Below are 21391 nucleotides of genomic sequence, written 5' to 3'. Positions count from 1 at the left end.
AAGCCATTGTAATCCATAAGCTGTACTTTGGAAATTTATATTCATTAAATAAAAGTTTAAAAAAAAAAGCGGGTGCTGCACAGGGGAGTGGCTGCTTCATGCCTGGTCTCTGGCAGCAATGCTGTTCTCTGCGGACTGCATGTATTTAGTTTGCATGATGAGTGAAACTGATTGAAAAACCTCTGTATTAATTTTTAGTTTTTAGGAAATACTTTTGTATTTATTTGAAAGGCAGAGTAACAGAGAGGGAGACAGAGAAATCTTCCATCTGCTGGTTTGCTCCCTACGTGGTTGCAACTGCTGAGGCTGCCCCAGGTCAAAGCCAGGAGCCTGGAGCTGCATGTGTGTCTTGTCCATAGGCAGCAGGGGCTGAAGCACATGAGCCATCATTCACTGCCTTCCTAGGTGCACTAACAGGAAGCTTAATCTGAAGGGGAGCAGCCAGGACTCAAACGGCACTCCCATACAGGATGCTCGTGCCGCCAGCAGCAACTTCACCCACCGTGCCATAAAGCTGGCAGAGTTTGTTAAAATAGTATCGAGCTCCAGTGCACAAAGCCTCTGAGTGAGAGTGTGCATTGCATTCCTTCTATAGCTTTCTGGTCTTCCCCACAATAGGTGTATATCTAATTATATGATAGCATGTCACCTTTACTGGTTAACCGCCAACCATTACTTGATGGCAGCTAACCAGAGGTGAACTCAGAGAAATAAAACGAGGTTACACCTCTTTTCTCTGACTCCTGGATGAATGCCTGTCCTTCAGCTGCCTCCGATATGCCCCAGGGACTTCTCAGAACCAAGCATTGCCTATTGCATCATCATCCCCACTCGATGTTTCTAGCCAGGGTCGGTGTGCTGGCAGCAGAAGTTGCAGGGTTTTGGCTGAAGTCCCAAACTCCAAAAATAACACAAGAACAGGGGCGGCCAAATGCATAGAAATTAGAGATTGCAGATTTCTAACTGTGAGTGTTGCCTGGTAAACATGACACGACGAAATGACACGCACGTGATTTATATTTATATTTATAATTCCCGTGTCTATTGACACTCGCCCCTCAGTATCCATGAGGGCAGAGATTTGCTTTCAGGATCTCCATCCTCTTGTGGGCACCGAATTCTGCTGACACTCGAGTCCCCTCTGTGAAACAGTGAGGTGTCTATACCCACACATAATCGTCTCTTCCACTTTATGCCGACTCCAGATGACTTATCACACCTGATACAATGGAAATGCTATGAAAAAGTTGTTATACTGCATTGCTTAGGGAAAAGACAAAAAAAATGTGCGTATTCAGCAAGATGCAGTTTGTTTCTTTGCATTTTTCGGCGGGGAGGATCTGAGTATGGTGGAATCTGCAGGTGGGAGCCTGGTGCGTGGACGGGTGACCTGTACCTTGAAAACCATGTGTTCACGCCAATACGTCCAGTCCCAACCCAGCATCTCAGGTACTCTGACTTCTTTTTCTGTTTTATAACTCCTTTCTGGGATGAGGAACACCAAACATATCCACTTTTTTGATCACTGCTTCCCTCCATAACCAACTTCCTGTCTCCACAACCAGTCAGTTCTCATGAGCCCCCTCCTCAACATGCTTGACCTCAACATGCTTGACCTCAACATACATGACCTCAACACGCTTGTCCTCAACATACATGACCACAACATACATGACCTCAACATGCTTGTCCTCAACATACATGACCACAACATGCATGGCCACAACATGCTTGTCTTTGACATGCTTGACTTCAACATACATGACCACAACATACAAGACCTCAACATGCTTGACCTCAACATACATGACCTCAACATGCTTGTCCTCAATATGCTTGACCTCAACATGCTTGTCCTCAACATACATGACCACAACATGCTTGACCACAACATGCTTGACCTCAACATACATGAATTCAACACACATGACTTCAACACACATGACCTCAACATACATGACCTCAACATGCTTGGCCTCAACATACATGACCTCAACACGCTTGACCTCAACACGCTTGACCTCAACATGCTTGACCTCAACATGCTTGACCTTCAGACTCCAGCCCAGGGCAGCTCCCTCCCCACTCAGTCCCCAGGCTCCCTGGAGCTCTGTTCTGCTCCTGGCACAGGTGCCTGCCTGGCTTACATCCCCAGAGCAGTGTTAGGCTGAGCTGTCTTGCACATCAAGGGTAGGGAGGAGGAGGACAGAGAGGAGCAGGAAGGTCTAGCAAGCTGTTTTAAGTAGCAGAACAAATGAAGAATACAGGACTTTCAATTCTCATTCCACTGACCCTGACACAACTCACTGGGGGCTGCACAGTGGCAGAAGCTGAAGGGGCTCGGTTGGTTGGCTGAATCTCCTGAAGCATGAGACAGCCTTACTGGGCGTGATGGCCAGTTTCAGGAACAACCAACACACTTGGGTTTTTCTTAAAGGAGTGTTCAAGTGGAAGAGGAGCAAAACATTAATTTTAAAGTTATTTTCAATTTTTCCTTGATGAGGAATGCTTCAAGGAACATTCTTCTAAGAAAAATGTGATAACATTGAAAGGAAGAATTCCTCAAATTTAAATAAAAGGCTGGTTCAGAATGTATAATTTTGAATCTTGATATGTAAATATGTATAACTGCCCTAAAAATAAGACTTTTTTTTGACTGTACATAAAATATGTAAAAAAGCAAAGTGGAGCAAGATTGAGTTCATAATAGAGAAAAGAATCACATATCTTGTGTTCCACATCTATCTCTGCACTCCAGGACTCCTAGAACAGAAACCCAGGCGATCAAACAGGGATTTCACACCACACACACACACACACAGTTGTCCCAACCCCCAATACACACAACTATACATGGATTCTCCAAAAACCTCATAGGAAATGTATATTAGAAAAAGTATGTGTGGATTTCAAAAACCATTTTGCACCCAAATAAACGTACCTGAATTCTCTTTTCCTTAAACTTCCTGAAGTGGGAGCGGCTCTATGAACAGTTCCTTCAGGTAATTGGTTGTAGATGATTGTTGCTCATTTTCTGCAGTTGATTAGAGGAGCTGTACCATCATTAAAAGTATTCATTTCCTGACCCTTATTTATGACGTAAATATATTTTCATTTGTTTTATCATGGTTTTCGTTACAATGAAGACAGAAAAATGAGTTTGCTTTTTAAAAAGATATATTTATTGATGTGAAAGTCAGCGTTACAGAGAGGGGGAGTGACAGAGAGAGAGCGGTCTTCCATCCACTGGCGCACTCCCCATATGGCTGCAAAGGCCAGGGCTGTTCCAGGCCAAAGCCAGGTGCTAGGAGCCGCTTCCAGGTTTCCCACATGGATGGCAGGTCCGTGTTCCACTGCTTTTCCCAGGCCATTAGCAGGGAGCTGGCTTGGAAGTAGAGCAAACTGGTGCCCATATGGGATGCCAGTGTTGCAGGTTGTGGCTTTACCTGCTAAGCCACAATGGCAGCCCCAAGTTTACATTTTTAAGTGGTAAAATATCAACATTGGACAAGGTTGAAATATTCATTCCCCCATTAACATAGTATATAAATGTCAACCTATATACTTTGTCAAATAATATTACAATTATCTTGATGTAAAGATATGTCTTTAATTTGCCTCCACATCTCCAGCTAGTTTTATAAATTTATCATAATATATCCATTTACTATTGTTATAAAGCAATCCTTTGCCATGCACTGTTTCAAATATCTTCTCTGTTCCAGTAGTCCAGTGTTCCATCTAGTGAGGTTTTAAGTATTGCATCTTTTGATAACATACAGGGTATGCCTCTCATTAATTTGTTTTTCTCTTCTCACACATGTTGTATTAGACAAGCTTTGGAGTTCTATTACATATTTCCAGAAAAAAATCACAATGGTGTTTAAATTGGAATTGAGGGAAATCTAGCCTTTGCTAAGTCATATGTCAGTAGCTTTTATTTTTAATGTTCTCTGTGCCTCTATAATCATCATGTAGGAAAAACTCCGCAATCACTCCTACACTACTAATCAACTCTCTTATATTCGTATTGCTGCTCTTTGATTTGTATTTTCCGTTTTGCTCTGGCTTATTTTAATGAATATGCTTATTACTGGTATGTAAAAAGATTATTGATTATATGTGTATGGTTTTCCACTAGTCCTATCACAGAATTGTGGCATTATTTTAAGCATATTTAATTTGATGTTTTGAGTTTATTTCTAAATATATGTATCTAATGGGATTTCATCTTTTCCTTCTAAATATTGTGTAATCTATGCCAGCTGTCTGCTCACTGCCAACTCCCCCCCCCCACCTGCTACCCCTCACTTTTTAATAATACAACCTGGATGTTTGTTAGAAATGACAAGTAGAAAACATGCAGTTTCTGAGATTGCAAGACAGCTCTGGAAATTGAAACGTGTAGGCACGTTCCAGACATCCCTGTGGCTTTGTTGGCTATGGGGACATGAGCAAGTCACAGCGAGTGACAGATTTATGACAAAGGCCAGTAGAAGAGGCACGGAAAGCCTGGACTGATGCAGGCATTGAGTCTTGGGAAGGTCAGGGGCACCCGTGAGATGGGATGTGTGTCCACCCTACCAGCACCTCACTGCACAAGACTGTGCCTCTCCTCTCCTGGGTGCAGCTCTGAGAGGCAGGCGTGGAGGAGTTTGCTGTCATGCTAACAGCCCTACAGAACTGCAGATGGCCAGTAATGCAGCCGAGAGCTGCTTCAACCAGAAAAATGCCCACACCGTGGCCAAGCTCGATCTGCGGATCTGAGGACATGCCACATGGTGGCTTCCCACATTAGGGAGTAAATTGGATGCCTTCTAAGCCAGAAGCTATGGTCACATTTCTTAAAATATTATTGAAGTTTCAAAGGATCATCTTGTTAAATTTTTCATTGACAAGAATCATACACACAGGACCACAGCAGATTTTTTCTTTTTTTTTTTAACTTTTATTTAATGAATATAAATTTCCAAAGTACAGAATATGGATTACAATGGCTTCCCCCCCATAACGTCCCTCCAACCTGCAACCCACCCCTTATCCACTCCCTCTCCCCTTCCATTCACATCAAGATTCATTTTCGATTCTCTTTATATACAGAAGATCAGTTTAGCATACATTAAGTAAAGATTTCAACAGTTTGCTCCCACACAGAAACATAAAGTGAAAAATACTGTTTGAGTACTAGTTATAGCATTAAATCTCAATGTACAGCACACTAAGGACAAAGATCCTACATGAGGAGTAAGTGCACAGTGACTCCTGTTGTTGACTTAACAAATTGACACTCTTGTTGATAGCATCAGTAATCACCCTAGGCTCTTGTCATGAGGTGCCAAGGCTATGGAAGCCCCCTGAGTTCACTGACTCTGGTCATTTTTAGACAAGGCCATGGTCAAAGTGGAAGTTGTCTCCTCCCTTCAGAGAAAGGTACCTCCTTCTTTGATGACCCATTCTTTCCACTGGGATCTCACTCATGGGGATCTTTCATTTAGGTTTTTTTCCCCCCCAGAGTGTCTTGGATTTCCATGCCTGAAATACTCTCATGGGCATTTCAGCCAGATCCACATGCCTTAAGGGCTGATTCTGAGGCCAGAGTGCTGTTTAGGACATTTGCCATTCTATGGGTCTGCTGTGTATCTCACTTCCCATGTTGGATCATTCTCTCCCTTTTTGATTCTATCAGCTAGTATTTGCAGACACTATTCTTGTTTATGTGATCCCTTTGGTTCTTAGTCCTATCATTATAATCAATTGTGAACAGAAATTGATCACTGGGACTAGTGAGATGACATTGGTACATGCCACCTTGATGGGATTAAATTGGAATCCCCTGGTATATTTCTAACTCCACCGTTTGAGGTAAGTCAGCTTGAACATGTCCCGAATTGCACATCTCTTCCCTCTCTTATTCCCACTCTTATATTTAACAGATCACTTTTCAGTTAAGTTTCAGCACCCAAGTGGCTGCAACAACAACAAAAAGTAGAAGATTTAGTTCACATGAGGAATGGTCATGCCACTCAATACTCGGCCTGAGCCCAATAAATCCCCTGAGACTCAAATGCACCTTGGGTTTTGTCTACACAGTTTTGACTAGTTCCTTTACTGAACTATGGCATTAGTTTAAGAACATGTAATTTGATCTTCTGTGTTTTGCACTTGCAAGTATCTCTCTATATAACGTGGCTTTGTCAAACTTAAAACTGGACTCAGTCAAAACTAAGCAACTGATGCCGGCGCCGTGGCTCAATAGGCTAATCCTCCACCTTGCGGCGCCGGCACACCGGGTTCTAGTCCCGGTCGGGGCGCCGGATTCTGTCCCGGTTGCCCCTCTTCCAGGCCAGCTCTCTGCTATGGCCAGGGAGTGCAGTGGAGGATGGCCCAGGTGCTTGGGCCCTGCACCCCATGGGAGACCAGGAAAAGCACCTGGATCCTGGCTCCTGCCATCGGATCAGCGCGGTGCGCCGGCTGCAGCGGCGGCCATTGGAGGGTGAACCAACGGCAAAAGGAAGACCTTTCTCTCTCTGTCTCTCTCTCTCACTGTCCACTCTGCCTGTCAAAAATTAAAAAAAAAAAAAAAAAAAAAAAAAAAAAAAAAAAAAAAAAAACACTAAGCAACTGATATTTTTCTTACAAAACTTAAAAGCAGAGCATGGAATTGAAGTCCTGAATACTCTGTTTTCTGCATCTTCACACCTATTTTTGGAGATAGTGAGCCGTCTCCTAGAATCATCTTCTCCTGTCTTATTTAATTAAACCCCTCCTGACTCTTCCATTGTGTGGTTTCTCAAAACAAAGAAATGTGTACTCTTGACTTCTTATTAAAACTCATGCATTTCCACTTTATTTTAACTGAAAGTAGGATAGGTGTATGAACCTTAAGAATATAATAAGGGGGAGAAAGTTAGTATGTAGCAGTGCCAACAGATCCTCGTAAGAATTCAGAAAAGCTAAGAAACAAAACTAATAAGAACTTATCTCAACCATGTTGTTTTGTGATTGGAAATGGGGTATTGTGCGGCTTGAACTTCTGCCATTGGCAGAGAAGACTGGAATAGCTGGAGATAGAATTGCATTGGCCCGAGTCTAAATTGCCACTGAATAAATTGGCTGTCAGCGGATTCAGTTCCCATCATCAACCTGGTGCTTTGATGGACGACCCTGATTTCTCAACATGTGAGTGACTTGTTCTATTTGATTTTCAAGTATATCACAAATTTCTCTATATGGCTTGGAAATGCAGTTGCTCTATATTTTTGCGAAGCTTCTGCATTTTTTTCTTACGGGTGCATTTTGTTTGTAAACATAGCTGTGTGTTATTATAGATCTGGTTAGTTATTAATTTCTGTCCCTCTGATATTGGAATTATAGATAGGAGGAGAAGCTGAAGCTCTTGCAAAAGGTGTCTTTCCAGCAGTTCGGCTCCTGCCTGAAATTTCTATTAAAACTGAATGAGATTAAACCCGCACTGAATTTGTATTTAGATAACCTTGTCACTTTTCATTACCTAATTCTAAACAGTTATGAATAAGTGAAAGCCCCAATTGTCCTTCTCGGATTATGCCAATGTCAGGGAAATAAACACAGCATCTACCCCAATTTGTGCCATCATCACATTGCCTTCAGCAGTTAACAGATCCTGTTTAAACAGGATGATAAACCAGCCTCGGATCTTCTGTGGGATCAAAAATGACCACGGCTTCTCTGTTTCTGTCTCTATGCATTTCAAATGATTTTTTAAAGAAAGGAGAGAGAGAGAGAGAGAGAGAGAGAGAGAGAGAGAGAGAGAGAGAAGGAAAGGAAGAAAGAAAAAGGGACAGACATCTGGCTGGTGCTTGGGAAACTCACACCCCACACTAGGGGACCAGGTTCCAAGCCTGGCTCTGCTGCAGATTTCAGCTCCCTGCTAATGAGCACCCTGGGAGGCAGCAGGTGATGTCTCAAGTACTTGGGTCCCTGCCACCCACAAGGGAGACCTGGAATGAGTTCCAGGCTCCTGGCTTAGGCCTGGCCCATCCCCAGCTGTTGTGGGCATTTGGAGAGTAAACGAGGGGTTTGGAGATCTCTCTCTCTCTCTTTCTCTCTCTGTCTCTCTCTCTTCTCCCCACTCCCCCTCACTCTCTCATCTCTCTGTGCTTCCCTCTGCCTTTCAAATAAAATAAAGAAATGCAAAATTTAAAAATGAGCACCGACACCTCTTTGTTGTCAGGTCGATTAGAATCCATTGCTTTACCTAACCTTGACATTGAGTTTCCATTCCCTCAGGTGAAACTGCCCCTTTCGTAGCTGCACAAAACAGGTGCCTCCATGCAACACAGCAGCTCCAGGAGCTGAGACACCTGCACAGTGGACACACCAGCTGACAATGAGGGCTGAAGCCTAGGTTGTAGTCACAGAGTGAATACCTGATTGCTTGGAAAAATCACGGTCATCTTCAATGACTCCTGTGGATATATGCTTGGACAAATCACCCCTCTAACAGCACGCACACCAGCTACAAAGTATGTAATAGCTCTGAATGTTACAAAGTATGTACTTGCTCTGAATATTGAGAATGGTCACACCCTATCCAGAACCTGTTTTTAAATAAGCACTTTCTTAACAACAGGCCACATCAAGGGTCAGCACACTACAGCCCACAAACCAAATTCCAACACCTATTTTGTACGGTCCGTGGGTCTCATATTTCAAAATTTGTAAATGGCTGGAAAAAAAAAAATCAAAAGAGGGATGATTGATAACACATGGAAATCATGTGAAATTCAGATGTCAATGTCCACAGCCAAGCTTCACTGGCAGACAGCCACGTATGTGCACCTCTGGTGCCGCTTTCAGACTGCGAAACAGGGGGCTCTGGCCAGGCGCTGAATCAGCATGGATACACCGGCTTCTCCCCAGACAGGTTTGCCAAAAGGCGTGTCTGACGTCATTGCTCCTGTCCTGTGATGAGCTAAGCTCCGGGGCCACTTCAGCTGGGTGGGCGGCCATTAATTGCAGGAGTCCCTCTGTGTTCCTTTGTGTTTAGAAAAAATGTGACAGGTGCAGCCACACTGGCGACCCACACTTCCCTCGCAGGGAGCTGGGGAGGAGTCGTGCTGGCCACCATCTCAGAGACTGTGCTCCAGCCATTTTTTCTCATGCTGGGATGGATAGTGCACAGGTTCTACATCTCTTTCACGTCGTTATTAAAAAGGAGCCCCTTCTCACGCACCTGTCTCCGCAGAGGTGCAGACACACCTGTTGTAGGCACGCACTTGCAGAGCGGCTTGCAACCACACAGGTGCCATTGACCCCGGCCCAGCACCCATTCTGCTGTCAGCTAGACTTAGTTCTGTTTCCCGGCTCACCTGATATGGGCTGGTTATGGAGGGAGAGGAGCTGAGCAGAGAGAAGCACATGCCTGAGCGATGATGAACTGACCAAGGAGCCTGCCTCTGAGATCCCCGAACTTGAGATGAAGAAGCTGCTCATGGAACTATGCAGGTCCGGGGCGTCCGCCTCCTGTTTCCTTCTCTTACCTGTTTCTTTCTAGTGTCCCTCTGGAGATGGATTCCATGCAGTTTAATAATTTTTTTGAACTTAAAGACAAAACGATAAGGACTCATCTCAGGACAGCATGGTCCCCACACCTTACCAACCCCGCGGACAGTGGCGCTCAGTTGGACCTCCACAGTCTCTCGCCGTGGTTGACAGGGTCTGATGAGGAAGATCATCCGAGCTGGCTGCCTCTCCTCCCCTTTGCAACCCTGTGGGTTTGCTCTGCTGGCCTCTGAAATAACACGTAATGAAACACAGCCCTTTTCTGCATCATGAGCAGGAGCATATAGAAGGCAATTATGTTGCTTCTTGCAGCTTTGCCCTCCTGCTCTTGCCAGTAAAAGCCCATTTTCCAATCCTTCTTCAGCCAGAGCACCTTCTCTTGGACTCGGCAGCCTGTCCAGCTCAGTGCAGGGAGCTCAGGTCAGAAATTCTGCACACACAACCTCTGCCGAGCTCCTCAGATTTGACTTGGAGTGTTTTGCCTGGTTATGCACATTCCTGGGAGCTGTTTTCTGGGCAAAACCCTAACAGTGATCACAAAGACAAATACAGCTGAAGCTTTGATGGCACAGATGTTTTCTTTCTCAGAAACACTTTGTTAATTTACAGAGGAATCTGGGAGAATTTTGAGCTCATTTCATTGACTATTTCCAAAAATCATTCCAATATCATTCAAGGTGAAAACAAAAATCTTCTCAAAATGTCTCGTCAACATGCAGAGCATTTTGTGTCAGAAGACAGATCGGAGAAATGAGATTCACAAGTATTTAGAACTGAGCCAAAGGCTAACAAATTCAATGGAATTTTGATTACTGATTTCAGGATACTTTACTATGCGTGGCACACAGGGGTTAACACTAAGCTGAATTTATTATGCGTCTTTATTTTTGGGTTGGAAAACGAAGCCAAACAATAATCCCTTTGTTATTTCTGAACTGATCCCAATTTGGAATGTGTTGTAACCACCCCCAAGGAAAGGAGTGTACAATGCAAATGGCACAAGAGAAGTTAAAACACACACATGGGAAATAGCAAGTCGTGTTGAGCCTGGCTAATTTGAGTTAATAGATCTGGAGACCAGCAATTCTGATCGGTCGGCAGGGAACCGCTTGGAAAGCCATGAGCAATTGTGGTGGGACAGACCTTTTAGTTTCAAGACAGATACAGTTTGCGCTAGGAGGAGGTGAATGCAGCTACACCCCAGGAATCATTGAGCCCTGGGGTATTCTTCCCACTGTCACAGCAATGAAGCCGGAGACGTCTAAGTGGTCAGAATGAACCCTGCGACACTCAGCATCCCCCAGCTGCAATAGATGTGATACAAGTTGAGAGGACGTAGGAAGGGAAATAGCAGGGGAAGGAAAAATGTGCTTGAAGATGTTTTAAACGAACGAGAGTCTGCAGAATAGTCTTCTCCTTTATAGAAGACGGGAAATACAGGGAAGATATTTTTAAAGGGATATTTTTACAACCGCATAATATTATGGGCACCATTTAATTGCATGCAAATGATAGAGAGAGACTCAGAGCATAAAAATATGATTTCAATTCCTATCTTAGATGCGAGGCTTCACGTGAAAATTAAAAAGCTATAAACAGGAAGGAGGTGAGGGGAAGGTTGATGCAGTCTTGTAGGCAGAATCAGAGTTTGCGACTTAGAAACAGCGTCACGTTGAGAATGCGTGTTTCCAGAGAAGTGCTTTAAGCATTCTACCTCATTTCAAATGGACAGCAGCTTTTGTTCCTGTGTCCTGTGCTATCAGGAGGAGCATAGTGCAAAACAGATGGCATCCATGGCCTCAATGCCAAGATTCGAAATCCCCTGCCCAACTGTAACAGCAATGTCCTTTCAAATTTTAATAACACCTGTCACCCAGGGACTCATGACCCTCCTCCAGTTTCATTATAGGCACCATTTCCATTAGGTTGCTGTCTGTTTTGTTATCCTCTGCCGGGGAAGTCTCACATGAGGGCTGTGCAAACAGGCATACACCGTGATTCCGGTTGGTTAATATATTTTTAAAAGTCCTGGATAATCATTGGATTCACAATTCCCTATGTATTAGCTCCTGGTGTGTCTAATTACTACCTTAATTTTTACTGCACTACATGTCCCCAGTCCATGCATTTAAAGAAACTGAACTCTAAATGTGCTTTATCCTTCAAACATCCACAAAAAGTCTCTCTTCTTTGTCCACAGTCCACTCGTGCAAATTTTACCTCCTTGGACCCGAGAGCCAAACAGCAATAGGACTGCCCATATTCCTCGCATGGGAATATCTAATGGGGTAGTTCATTGAACACAAATACTACTACTGAAAGATACTGAGGGGGGCCAGCACTGTGGCGAAGTGGGCTAAGCCTCCGCCTGCAAGGCCGGCATCCCATACGGGCTCTGGTTCATGTCCAGGCTGCTCCACTTCTGATCCAGCTCCCTGCTAATGGCCTGGGAAAGCAGTGGAAGATGGCCCAAGTGCTTGGGCCCCTGCACCTGCCTGGGAGATCCGGAGGAAGTTCTTGACTCCTGTCTTCCAATCAGCCCACTTCCGGCCATTGGGGACCTTTTGGGGAGTGAACCAGTGGATGGAAGACCTCTCTCTTTTCTCTGTGTCTTGGTCCATAACTCTGCCTCTCAAATAAATAAACATATTGTAAAAAAAAAAAAAAGAAAGATACTGAGGGCAGTTTGATCTCCACCCCACCATGTGCCATTTATCAGGGTATCTGTCAAATTCCTCTGGCACCTCCACTTACCCACCTCACCCTCACTCCAAAGATCCCAAGGTTCACTCCTTACTCCTTGTTACATTCAAGAGAGCACATAATTACAAATAGATTTATTATCCTAGATGAGTATTTGATTCAAACAAAATGAACTTCTAGCCATAGTCCACTGATGGGACCAGCCCACATTCTCACCATCCTCAGTGTTGGTGATTCATCCAGGAGGTATTTAGCTAAGTGTTCCATCAGGTGCTTCATTCAAGACATGAACTCCAGCCGCTGATTGCTTGACTTGCCACTTTTACATATGCAACTCGGTGGATCAAGAGTGTTGGTGACAGGGTTGCTGGCAGCCTAGACCACGCGTATTTTCCCTAGCAATTCACAACAACAGCACAACAATAACCGGCATGTACATGTGGTTTACCCTTGGCCGGGCTCTGACGTAGACACTTTGCCTACATCGGTTCCTGGGAATCCTATGACGTAGGCACCGGGAGGTTAAGAAACTCAGCAAAGACACGCAGGTGCAGCCCGTGTGCTCAGTCAGTCAAGGAATGAACCCCAACCCAGGCCTCTGTCCGTACTGGATCACCTGTGGATCACTCTGTCCTTACTGGATCACCTGTGGTGCAGAGGTGCTTACACAGGGCTGGTCGCATAATCTGCAGGGTACAGTACCAAGGGAAGGGAAGGCCCCATGTTCTAAACTTCTCTGAAGTCCTGGCAGTGAGAACAGAGCCAGTGTGCACAGGTCCGTCCCCAGGGGGCCGGCTCTGCGTGTGAGGATCTGATCCTCCGCTGTCCTGAGCTGGGCACTCCACCTGCAGATTCTGCCACGGTGAGCACTTGCTTACCAGACCCCAATCCCTGTCCTTCACAGAGGAGAAGGGAAGTACATATCCAGATCAGTGGATGCCCCTTGGTTTCATCCACTGAGATGCAATTTGGCTTCATGGTTAAGTCTTATCCACATGCAAACACAGCACTGCCAGGGTTGGCGTATCCATTGGGCACACACACACACTCACACATTTTTTGTTTTAAAAATTAAGTTTGAGGGGCCGGCGCCCTGGCTCACTTGGTTAATCCTCCACCTGCGGCGCCAGCATCCCATATGGGCACCGGGTTCTAGTCCCGGTTGCCCCTCTTCCAGGCCAGCTCTCTGCTGTGGCCTGGGAGGGCAGTGGAGGATGGCCCAAGTGTTTGGGCCCCTGCACCCCCATGGGAGATCAGGAGAAGCACCTGGCTCCTGGCTTCTGATCGGTGCAGCGCCAGCTGTGGCGGCTATTTGGGGAGTGAACCAATGGAAGGAAAACCTTTCTCTCTGTCTCTCTCTCTCACTGTCTGTAACTCTACCTGTCAATAAATAAAAATTAAAAATTAAAAAAAAATTGAATTGGACACAATATTTGTACGTAGTCGTATTTATGGGATGCAGTATGACAATGAGATGCATATGCACAATGTGATGATGAGATAGTGGTATGTGTTTGGAGCCCACAAACTCCTGTCTCCCGTTCATCACCCTACTGTGCTGGGGTCATTATTCGTCTGCAGAATTCACCTTTCTAAGGAGGATAGCACCTCATACATCACCAGGGCTGCTCAGCCCCAGACCTCTGCATCACACATCATTTCTTCCAGAGCTAGCAGGGTTTTTTTTTTTTTATTCCAGAAACACGAATGACAGAAATATGGTGGGTTTTTTTATTTTTAAGATTTTATTTATTTATTTGAGAGGTAGAGTTACAGACAGTGAGAGGGAGAGACAGAAAGGTCTTCCATCTGCTGGTTCACTCCCCAAATGGCCGCAACGGCGAGCTGAGCTGATCAGAAGCCAGGAGCTTCTCCTGGGTCTCCCACGGAGGTGCAGGGGCTCAAGCACTTGGGCCGTCTTCTACTGCTTTCCCAGGCCACAGCAGAGAGCTGGATCAGAAGTGGAGCAGCTGGGCCCATATGGGATGCTGGCCCCACAGGAGGAGGATTAACCTACTTCATCCCAGCGCCGGCCCCAAACTGTTGGTTTTATATTCATATTTATTTCTTAAATTTCACAAATCAACAAGTCAGACTTACTCTGTCCTCGCATATTGTGAAAGAATGGCAATTTCCGACTTTTCTCGTGAAGAATGCCTGGCTTGTTGACTTTGGATGGTCTGTGTCTGCCTGACACCCCTTCAGACCCCACATTCAAGGAGTTAACGTGACAACTGCTCCGGACTCCAGTCCTTGCTTTCCACTTCATTTCACAGTCAGAGTTTCCATTGTCCCCTTGAACTTGGATTGCGAGACACCTCCTCCCAGTCTCCCCCAAACACCGCTCATCCAGCCTCTTCACTCCTCCCAGAAGAGCTAACAAAGGTCACCTGCATGCTAAGGAGTTTGCTTTTATGCTTAGATTCCCTTAGACATTCTCATTTGCATACTAAATGGCTTTACACAATGCTTTGCATCTTATTATGTTCAATTTTAGAAAAGTGAGTATTTTGCTTACCTTTTCTTCACCTGCCTCTCCCATACCAAAAGTTGGAACTGACTTCTTCCTGTGTGTTTCTAACCCCCACACCTAAATGAACCAACTCCTCATAGCCTGATCCCTGAAATTTTGCTTACAGAATTATAAAAGTAAATAATTTTGTTCAACAAACTTACAGACAATTCAAATATTCAACCTAAAATTCATTCCACCAAAGAAGGTATTTAAACAACAAAGGAGCCCCCCCCCCCAAGCATTGTAGCCTTGAGTTATTTGTGTGGTGAAAAGACTCATTTGCCTTTGGTTAGATGGAGGACACATTTCAGTGTAATCTTGACGATGCTGACAGTCTGCAGAGCAAAGACGTATTGCTAGCTGTGTGTCTTGATTCGTTTCTCTAACCAGAACAGAGAAATTTGTTGCTCATAGTTCTGGGTGCTGCACAGCCCAGTTGCCATGGTGCCTGCATCTGGTGAGGGCCTTTGTTCTGTGTTCTGATGGGTGGAGGCTAAAGGGGAGAGGGAAAGGGAGCTGAACTTGCCCTAGATAACTGTGCAATCCCGCCCACAGGGGCAGAGCCTAGTCACCTTCCAAAGTGTCCCCCTCTCAACGCTGTCACCAAGGCGATGCGTCCAGAGGGAAGAGGGGCTCAGGCTCAGCACTGTGGCCATCAGCTTCTAAGAGAGCCTGCAGCCGATGCTGCAGCACAGCGGATAAAGCTACCGGCTGCTCCACTTCCAACCCAGCCTCTGCTGTGGCCTGGGAGGGCAGTAGAAGATGGCCCAGGTCCTTGGGCCCCTGCACCCGTGTGGGAGACCCGGAGGAGGCTCCTGGCTCCTGTGTTTGGATCAGCCAGCTCTGGCCATCATGGCCATTTGGGGAGTGAACCAGTCAATCAAAGAACTCTCATTCTCTCTCTTTCTCTGTCTCTCTGTAACTCTGCCTTTCAAACAACTAAATAATTCTTTACTAAATAAACAAGACAGAACATGCCTCTCTAGTGGCGTCTTCAATCTTCCTGTTGGAAGGGGGCTGAATTTATTGACTTGGTTCTAATATTAGAGTAAGACAGTGGGCACGGTGTGACTCAGGCTAGGTGGCACGTGGCTGCGTGATTCCTCTCCCTGTCTCTCTCCCATGACCATTAGCTCCGATGGAAACCAGAGACCAGGTTCCTGACCAACTGGGGCCTAACGGTGAGAACCGAGGCCTGCTCCCAGCCAGAGCCCCCAGCCCAGCGCAGTTCTGAGCTGAGGGCCACCTCAGGGCCCTCAGAAACCAGAGTGCTCCCCATTGCAAGCCGCCAGGTTTCAGGGGTAATTTGCTGCACAGTAGCTGTAACTAACGCGCTGGACCAACCTTGCTGAGAACAGAGCTGAAGGGAGGAGGTCACTCCAGATGTTTGTCGTGCTGGACCTTTTGCTCTTGTGTTTCTTATTTAGGATGCGCTATTTTTATAGTTAATTCAAGAACGAATGAATGCCTTGGACCAACTGGACTGGTGTTCTTAGAAGCAGAGGCTAGGACCAGAGATAAACACAGAGGAGAACCAAGGACATCAGTCCGCTTCCTGTGCTGTAACTGCATCCTGGCGTGGGGGAATACAACAAAGCTGAGAGTTAACTGCAGAGCCCCAGAGGCTGGGAAGTGGAGCATCCAGGAGGCAGCGTCTGGTGGGGGCCTTCCTGCCGCGCTGGATGCTGGGGAGGCGTCACACTGCAAGAGACAGGCATGGAAGCGTGTTTCTGACCAGGCCACTCGGGCCTCATGGCCCCCGCTAATCCTGACCTCCCAAGGCCCTGCCTCCCACGCTATCCACCTATGAACTTGAAGATGATATTTCCAACACGTGAGCTTTCTAAAAACACACCAGCACAGGCGTTCCCAGGGAAGAGAATCAGGAGGCAAGCTCCTCCCTGTGGCTGGACGGGGCTGGGACCTGCGTCCTGGGCTTCCACTCCATCCTTAGGCTCCGGAGAGGTACGCACTTTGCTCTTGGAAGTTTCCTGAATATGCTTGCCTGCATTTAACCGTCTTGACTTGACGCTCAACAGTTTCACCTTATAAATCTTTGAAAATAGAATAGGTCAAGCCAGTTAGGGTCAAGTACAAAGCCTTATTAACTGGTTTGTTCATAATGAGATAAATACAATTTAAAATCAGAAGATTTTGTAAAGCGGCAGTTATCTTTGAGGAAAGCAGAGGTGAAAGAAATCCATTTTGTGAGTGCTTTTTATGTGGAAAAATGCGTGTAACATTTTGAACCTCACATCCTGAAACCCGCCTCGTGATGCCCCTCCTTATTCTCATACAGATTTGCAAAAAGCAATTTCATTTGGGCCATTAAGAGGGCGGCGAGGTTATCAGAGATAAAATGACATGATGTCTAGTGTTTGCTTTCCATGAGGGGAGGCAGATGAGATAAGATTGAAAAAATGTTAATAGTTCAAACAGTGTGATGAATACATAGAATTCCTTTTACACATGTGTATTGTTTTTAATATGTTTGAATTTTCCTAATGACAAAATAATGGTAAACTCTCCACATATTGCCACTGAAGTCCTTGGCTTTAATATTTGGCAGCTTAGTTACAAATTTCCCATCTTTACAAATACAGAGAAATGATTTTCAGGTAGGATCTACTTTGGTGTTGGAGCAAGAGGGCTAATTTTTTTTAAGATTTATTTATTTATTTAAAAGGCATAGTTACAGAGAGGGAGAGAATGGAGAGGCAGAGAGAGAGAGAGAGAGAGAGAGAGAGAGATGTCTACCATCCACTGGTTCACTCCCCAGATGGCCACAACGGCCGGAGGTGTGCCTATCTGAAGCCAGGAGCCAGGAGCTTCTTCCGAGTTTCCCACATGGGTGCAGGGGCCCAAGGACTTGGGCTGTCTTCTACTGCTTTCCCAGGCACATTAGCAGGGAGCTGGGTCAGAAGTGGAGCAGAAAGCACATGGGATGCCGGTGCTACCGGTTATGGCTTAACCAGCTATGCCACAGCACCAGCCCTGGCTATTTTTTTATGTTTTATTTATTTATTTTGAATGTCAGAATTACAGACAGAGAGAAATCTTCTATCAGTTTGCCCATTCCTCATGGGCTGGCACCATGGCATAGTGGGCTAAGCCTCTGCCTGCAGTGCTGACATACCATATGGGCATGGGTTCAAATCCTAGCTGTTCCACTTCTGATCTAGCTCTCTTCTATGGCCTGAATGGCTGCAATGGCCAGGGCTGGGCGGGACCAAAGCCAGGAGCCAGAAGCTTCATCCAGGTCTCCCATGTGGGTGGCAGGAGCCCAAGCACTTGGGCCATCTTCCACTGCTATTCCCAGGCCATTAGCAGGGAGCTGGACTGGAAGTGGAGCAGCTGGGACACAAACCAGTACTAGGGAATGGGCCCCTAGGCAGAGGATAAAGGGGAATCAGGCAACAGTACCTGGCATGGACAGCCATCTCTGACCCTATCCTTCAGTAGGCATTCTTGTGGCCATAACCCAGTAGAGGGGAAAGCACTTAGTTGTGACTGGATGGCCAGGGAGGGCGGGAGCTGATGTGGAATCCATCTGTAGCTGTCCCAATCCAAGATTGGCGCTTAAGGGAACTGATTCAGCTAAGAAAGAGCAAATGGCAAGGATGACAGTGCCGTGTGTGAGGAGGAACAGAGTCCCCTCTCATGATTGGAGATTTGGGAAAGGCAGCTCTTTGGAACCAAAGATGAGGCAAGACTGACAGGTGCTCAAGCCACCCTGACAGCTGTGTCAGAGGGGAGCTGGGCTCCTGGCCAGGTCTGACGCATTGAACAGATCCCCTGGGGGACAGCCCTGCTGGCAGTCTATGGGGGTGTGGAATTCCTAGTTCCTTGGATGTTCGACTGTTAACATGGTGCCTTCTGTATGATCAGCTCAGATATTTGAGTGCTTGCATGATTGCCATTGTGGGTGTATGATAAACAGGTTTATTTTTCTAAGATAGAGATTAAGAAGGCAAGATGTGATATTTATTAGTGATGTGTTTCTTGGTTTGATTTTTTTTTCTCATGATACATTTTTCATGAACTTTATTTTTTATTTAAAGAATACAAACTTCATGCATTTAATACATACAAATTTGGGAACATGGTGATTCTTCCTTCCCTGCCTCCCTTCCACTCTTACTCCCTCCCTTCTTCCTCCTCCTTCTCCCTCTCTCACTCTTCTTTTTTATATAGATCTATTCTCAGTTAATTTTATACTCATCAGATTAACCCTACACTAAGTAGAGAGTTCACTGAACAGTATGAAGGAAAAGGAACAAAAGTAAACAAACAAGAAAAACAGTGTTCCTCTGCAGTTAAGACAAGGGCTGTTCGAATTCATTGCATTTCAAGGTGTCAGTTTCACTTGGATAGATTACCTTTTAGGTACTTTTATTAGTTACCACAGATCAGAGAGATCACATTGTGTTTGTCTTTTTGTGACTGGCTTGTTTCACTAAGTATGATGTTTTCCAGTTACATCCATTTTGTTGCAAATGACAGGATTTAATTTTTTTTTACCACTGTGTAGTATTCCATTGTGTGTGTGTATATATATATATATATATATATATATACACAATAATTTCTTTATCCAGTCTTCAGCTTATAGACATCTAGGTTGATTCCATATCTTAGCTATTGCAAATTGAGCTGAAATGAACATGGCGGGTACAGCTCACCTCTTCATATGCTGGTTTAATTTCCTTTGGATAAATTCCCAGGAGTGGGATTGGTGGGTCTATATTCAGCTTTCTGAGGTATCTCCATTCTGTCTTCACAGTGGCTGTACCAGTTAACATCCCCACCAACAGTGGATGAGGATGCTTTTCCCCATATCCTCACCAGCATTTGTTGTTTGTTGATTTGACTTTTCAAAGATACACACGATGTTCTCTCTTTCTTGGCTCGCTCCTTAGCCATTTTCTATAGGTAAAGTGGATGGATTTAATGTGGAATATATTAGTTATATTATCAAAACTTTTCTAGATGTCAAGGTTTTGTTTTTTTTTTTTTTTTTTTGAAAGGAAAGAGTTTTGAGTCTCTTTGTCTCCCTGAGTTAAGCAGCATTTTAATCTGGAGTTTATACCTCTGGCTTACACCTTTTGGGGGTTGAAATGTGTCCTTCAAAAAGATATGTTCAGGTACTAATCCTCAGAGTCTGCAGAGGTGAGCCTATTTAGGAATAGGATCTTTGCAGCTATGATTGAGTTAGATGAGGTCATAGTAGCTTAGCATGGGTAGGGATACAGAGACAGAGATGCATACAGGGAGAATCCCATGCACCAACAGGTGGATTGGAGCGATGTACCTGGAGGCCCAGGAAGGCCAAGCATTGTCACTAACCCATAGCAGCCAGGAAGAGGCAAGCAAGGGTCTTCTCCCAGAGCCATCAGAGGGAGCATGAACCTGCAATCACCTGGATTTCAGACTTCAGACCTCAGGACCTGGAAGAGAAAAAAGTGTTGGGCCACCCAGTTTGTGGCACATTGCTGTGGAAGCCCTAAGAAAACATAGCAGCCAGGGAATGGAGACGCTAAGCATGGGAGCCCAGTGTTCTTCGAACTCATTCCTATGATGGTCCACAGAGAATGTCCATTATTTGTATGGCACTTTGGGGAAAGTGGAAATATTTGCAAAGGTGATCTTATGGGGCATTATGAAGAAAATCACTGTATTGTTTATACTACATAGGTGTTGAGAGACAATTACCCTTGGGTCTCCCCAGTTTCAGACACCTTACACGCACAGTCACTGATGACTGTGGGAGACATGTTGTCATCCTCCGAGCAAGGTGGCAGGTATGCTTAGTCTCCCTTTTAATGAATCTGACTTTCCTAAGGTTAGAGTTCCTCTTCTGTAATGCAGCCCAGGCAATATGAAGCTGTTACCTGGCCCTGTCCATGTCGTCCTGTGGGGCTTGGGCACTGATGCAAAAGTATAGCTACTCAGGAGACCGCGACTGCTGCGAGTAATATCTTTTTCCTTGGACACACGAATCTCCTGTTTTCTGTCATTGTCCAAAAAGTTTATCAGGCTAACTTGTCTGTTTGCAAAGACCAATTCTTAGAGCCTTTGCAAGTCTCAGCAATAATTATGCCAAGCATGAAGATAAAAATATTAGATGCAATATTCATTGAATTTGTATTAACAATTCAAATCACTTTTCAAATATTTTAATGAGGATAGTTCTTAACTTTCGTATCAGGATTTTGCCTTGCAAGACTCACATCTCAGCTTCTGATCAAGGCTGTTCAGTTTTGATCTTAAAGTCTTTTTTTTTTTTTTTTTTTGACAGGCAGAGTTAGACAGTGAGAGAGAGAGAGAGAGAAAGGTCTTCCTTTTTCCATTGGTTCACCCCCACTAAGTGGCCGCTACAGCCGGCGCACCGCGCCAATCCGAAGCCAGGAGCCAGGTGCTTCTCCTGGTCTCCCATGGGGTGCAGTGCCCAAGCACCTGGGCCATCCTCCACTGCCTTCCCGGGCCACAGCAGAGAGCTGGACTGGAAGAGGAGCCACCAGGACAGAATCCAGCACCCCGACTGGGACAAGAACCTAGGGTGCCAGCGCCGCAGGCAGTGGATTAGCCTAGTGAGCCCCGTTGCTGGCCTTGATCTTAAAGTCTTGTCAC

General features: G+C 45.3%; 1 protein-coding gene across 2 annotated transcripts in view; it reads left to right on the top strand.

Moving 5' to 3' along the window:
• Positions 1–34: 34 nt before the first annotated feature.
• Positions 35–21391, top strand: part of LOC127491990 (uncharacterized protein in mobD 3'region-like) — a 28086-nt gene continuing 6729 nt past the window's right edge. Inside the window, exons 1-2 of one of the 2 annotated variants that reach the window (XM_070048379.1) lie at positions 35–7179; positions 8269–8504. In XM_070048379.1, coding sequence (XP_069904480.1) covers positions 1575–2171 — 597 coding nt within the window. In that variant the 5' untranslated portion in view covers positions 35–1574 and the 3' untranslated portion in view covers positions 2172–7179; positions 8269–8504. Of the gene's footprint in view, positions 8505–21391 lie in introns of both variants that reach the window. The other variant, XM_070048378.1, reaches the window with a different exon arrangement.

Source organism: Oryctolagus cuniculus, chromosome 9 (assembly GCF_964237555.1).
Source record: "Oryctolagus cuniculus chromosome 9, mOryCun1.1, whole genome shotgun sequence".
Taxonomy (NCBI): domain Eukaryota; kingdom Metazoa; phylum Chordata; class Mammalia; order Lagomorpha; family Leporidae; genus Oryctolagus; species Oryctolagus cuniculus.
The sequence above is the reverse complement of the archived record's forward strand: the minus strand, read 5'-3'. Positions and strand labels throughout refer to the sequence as shown.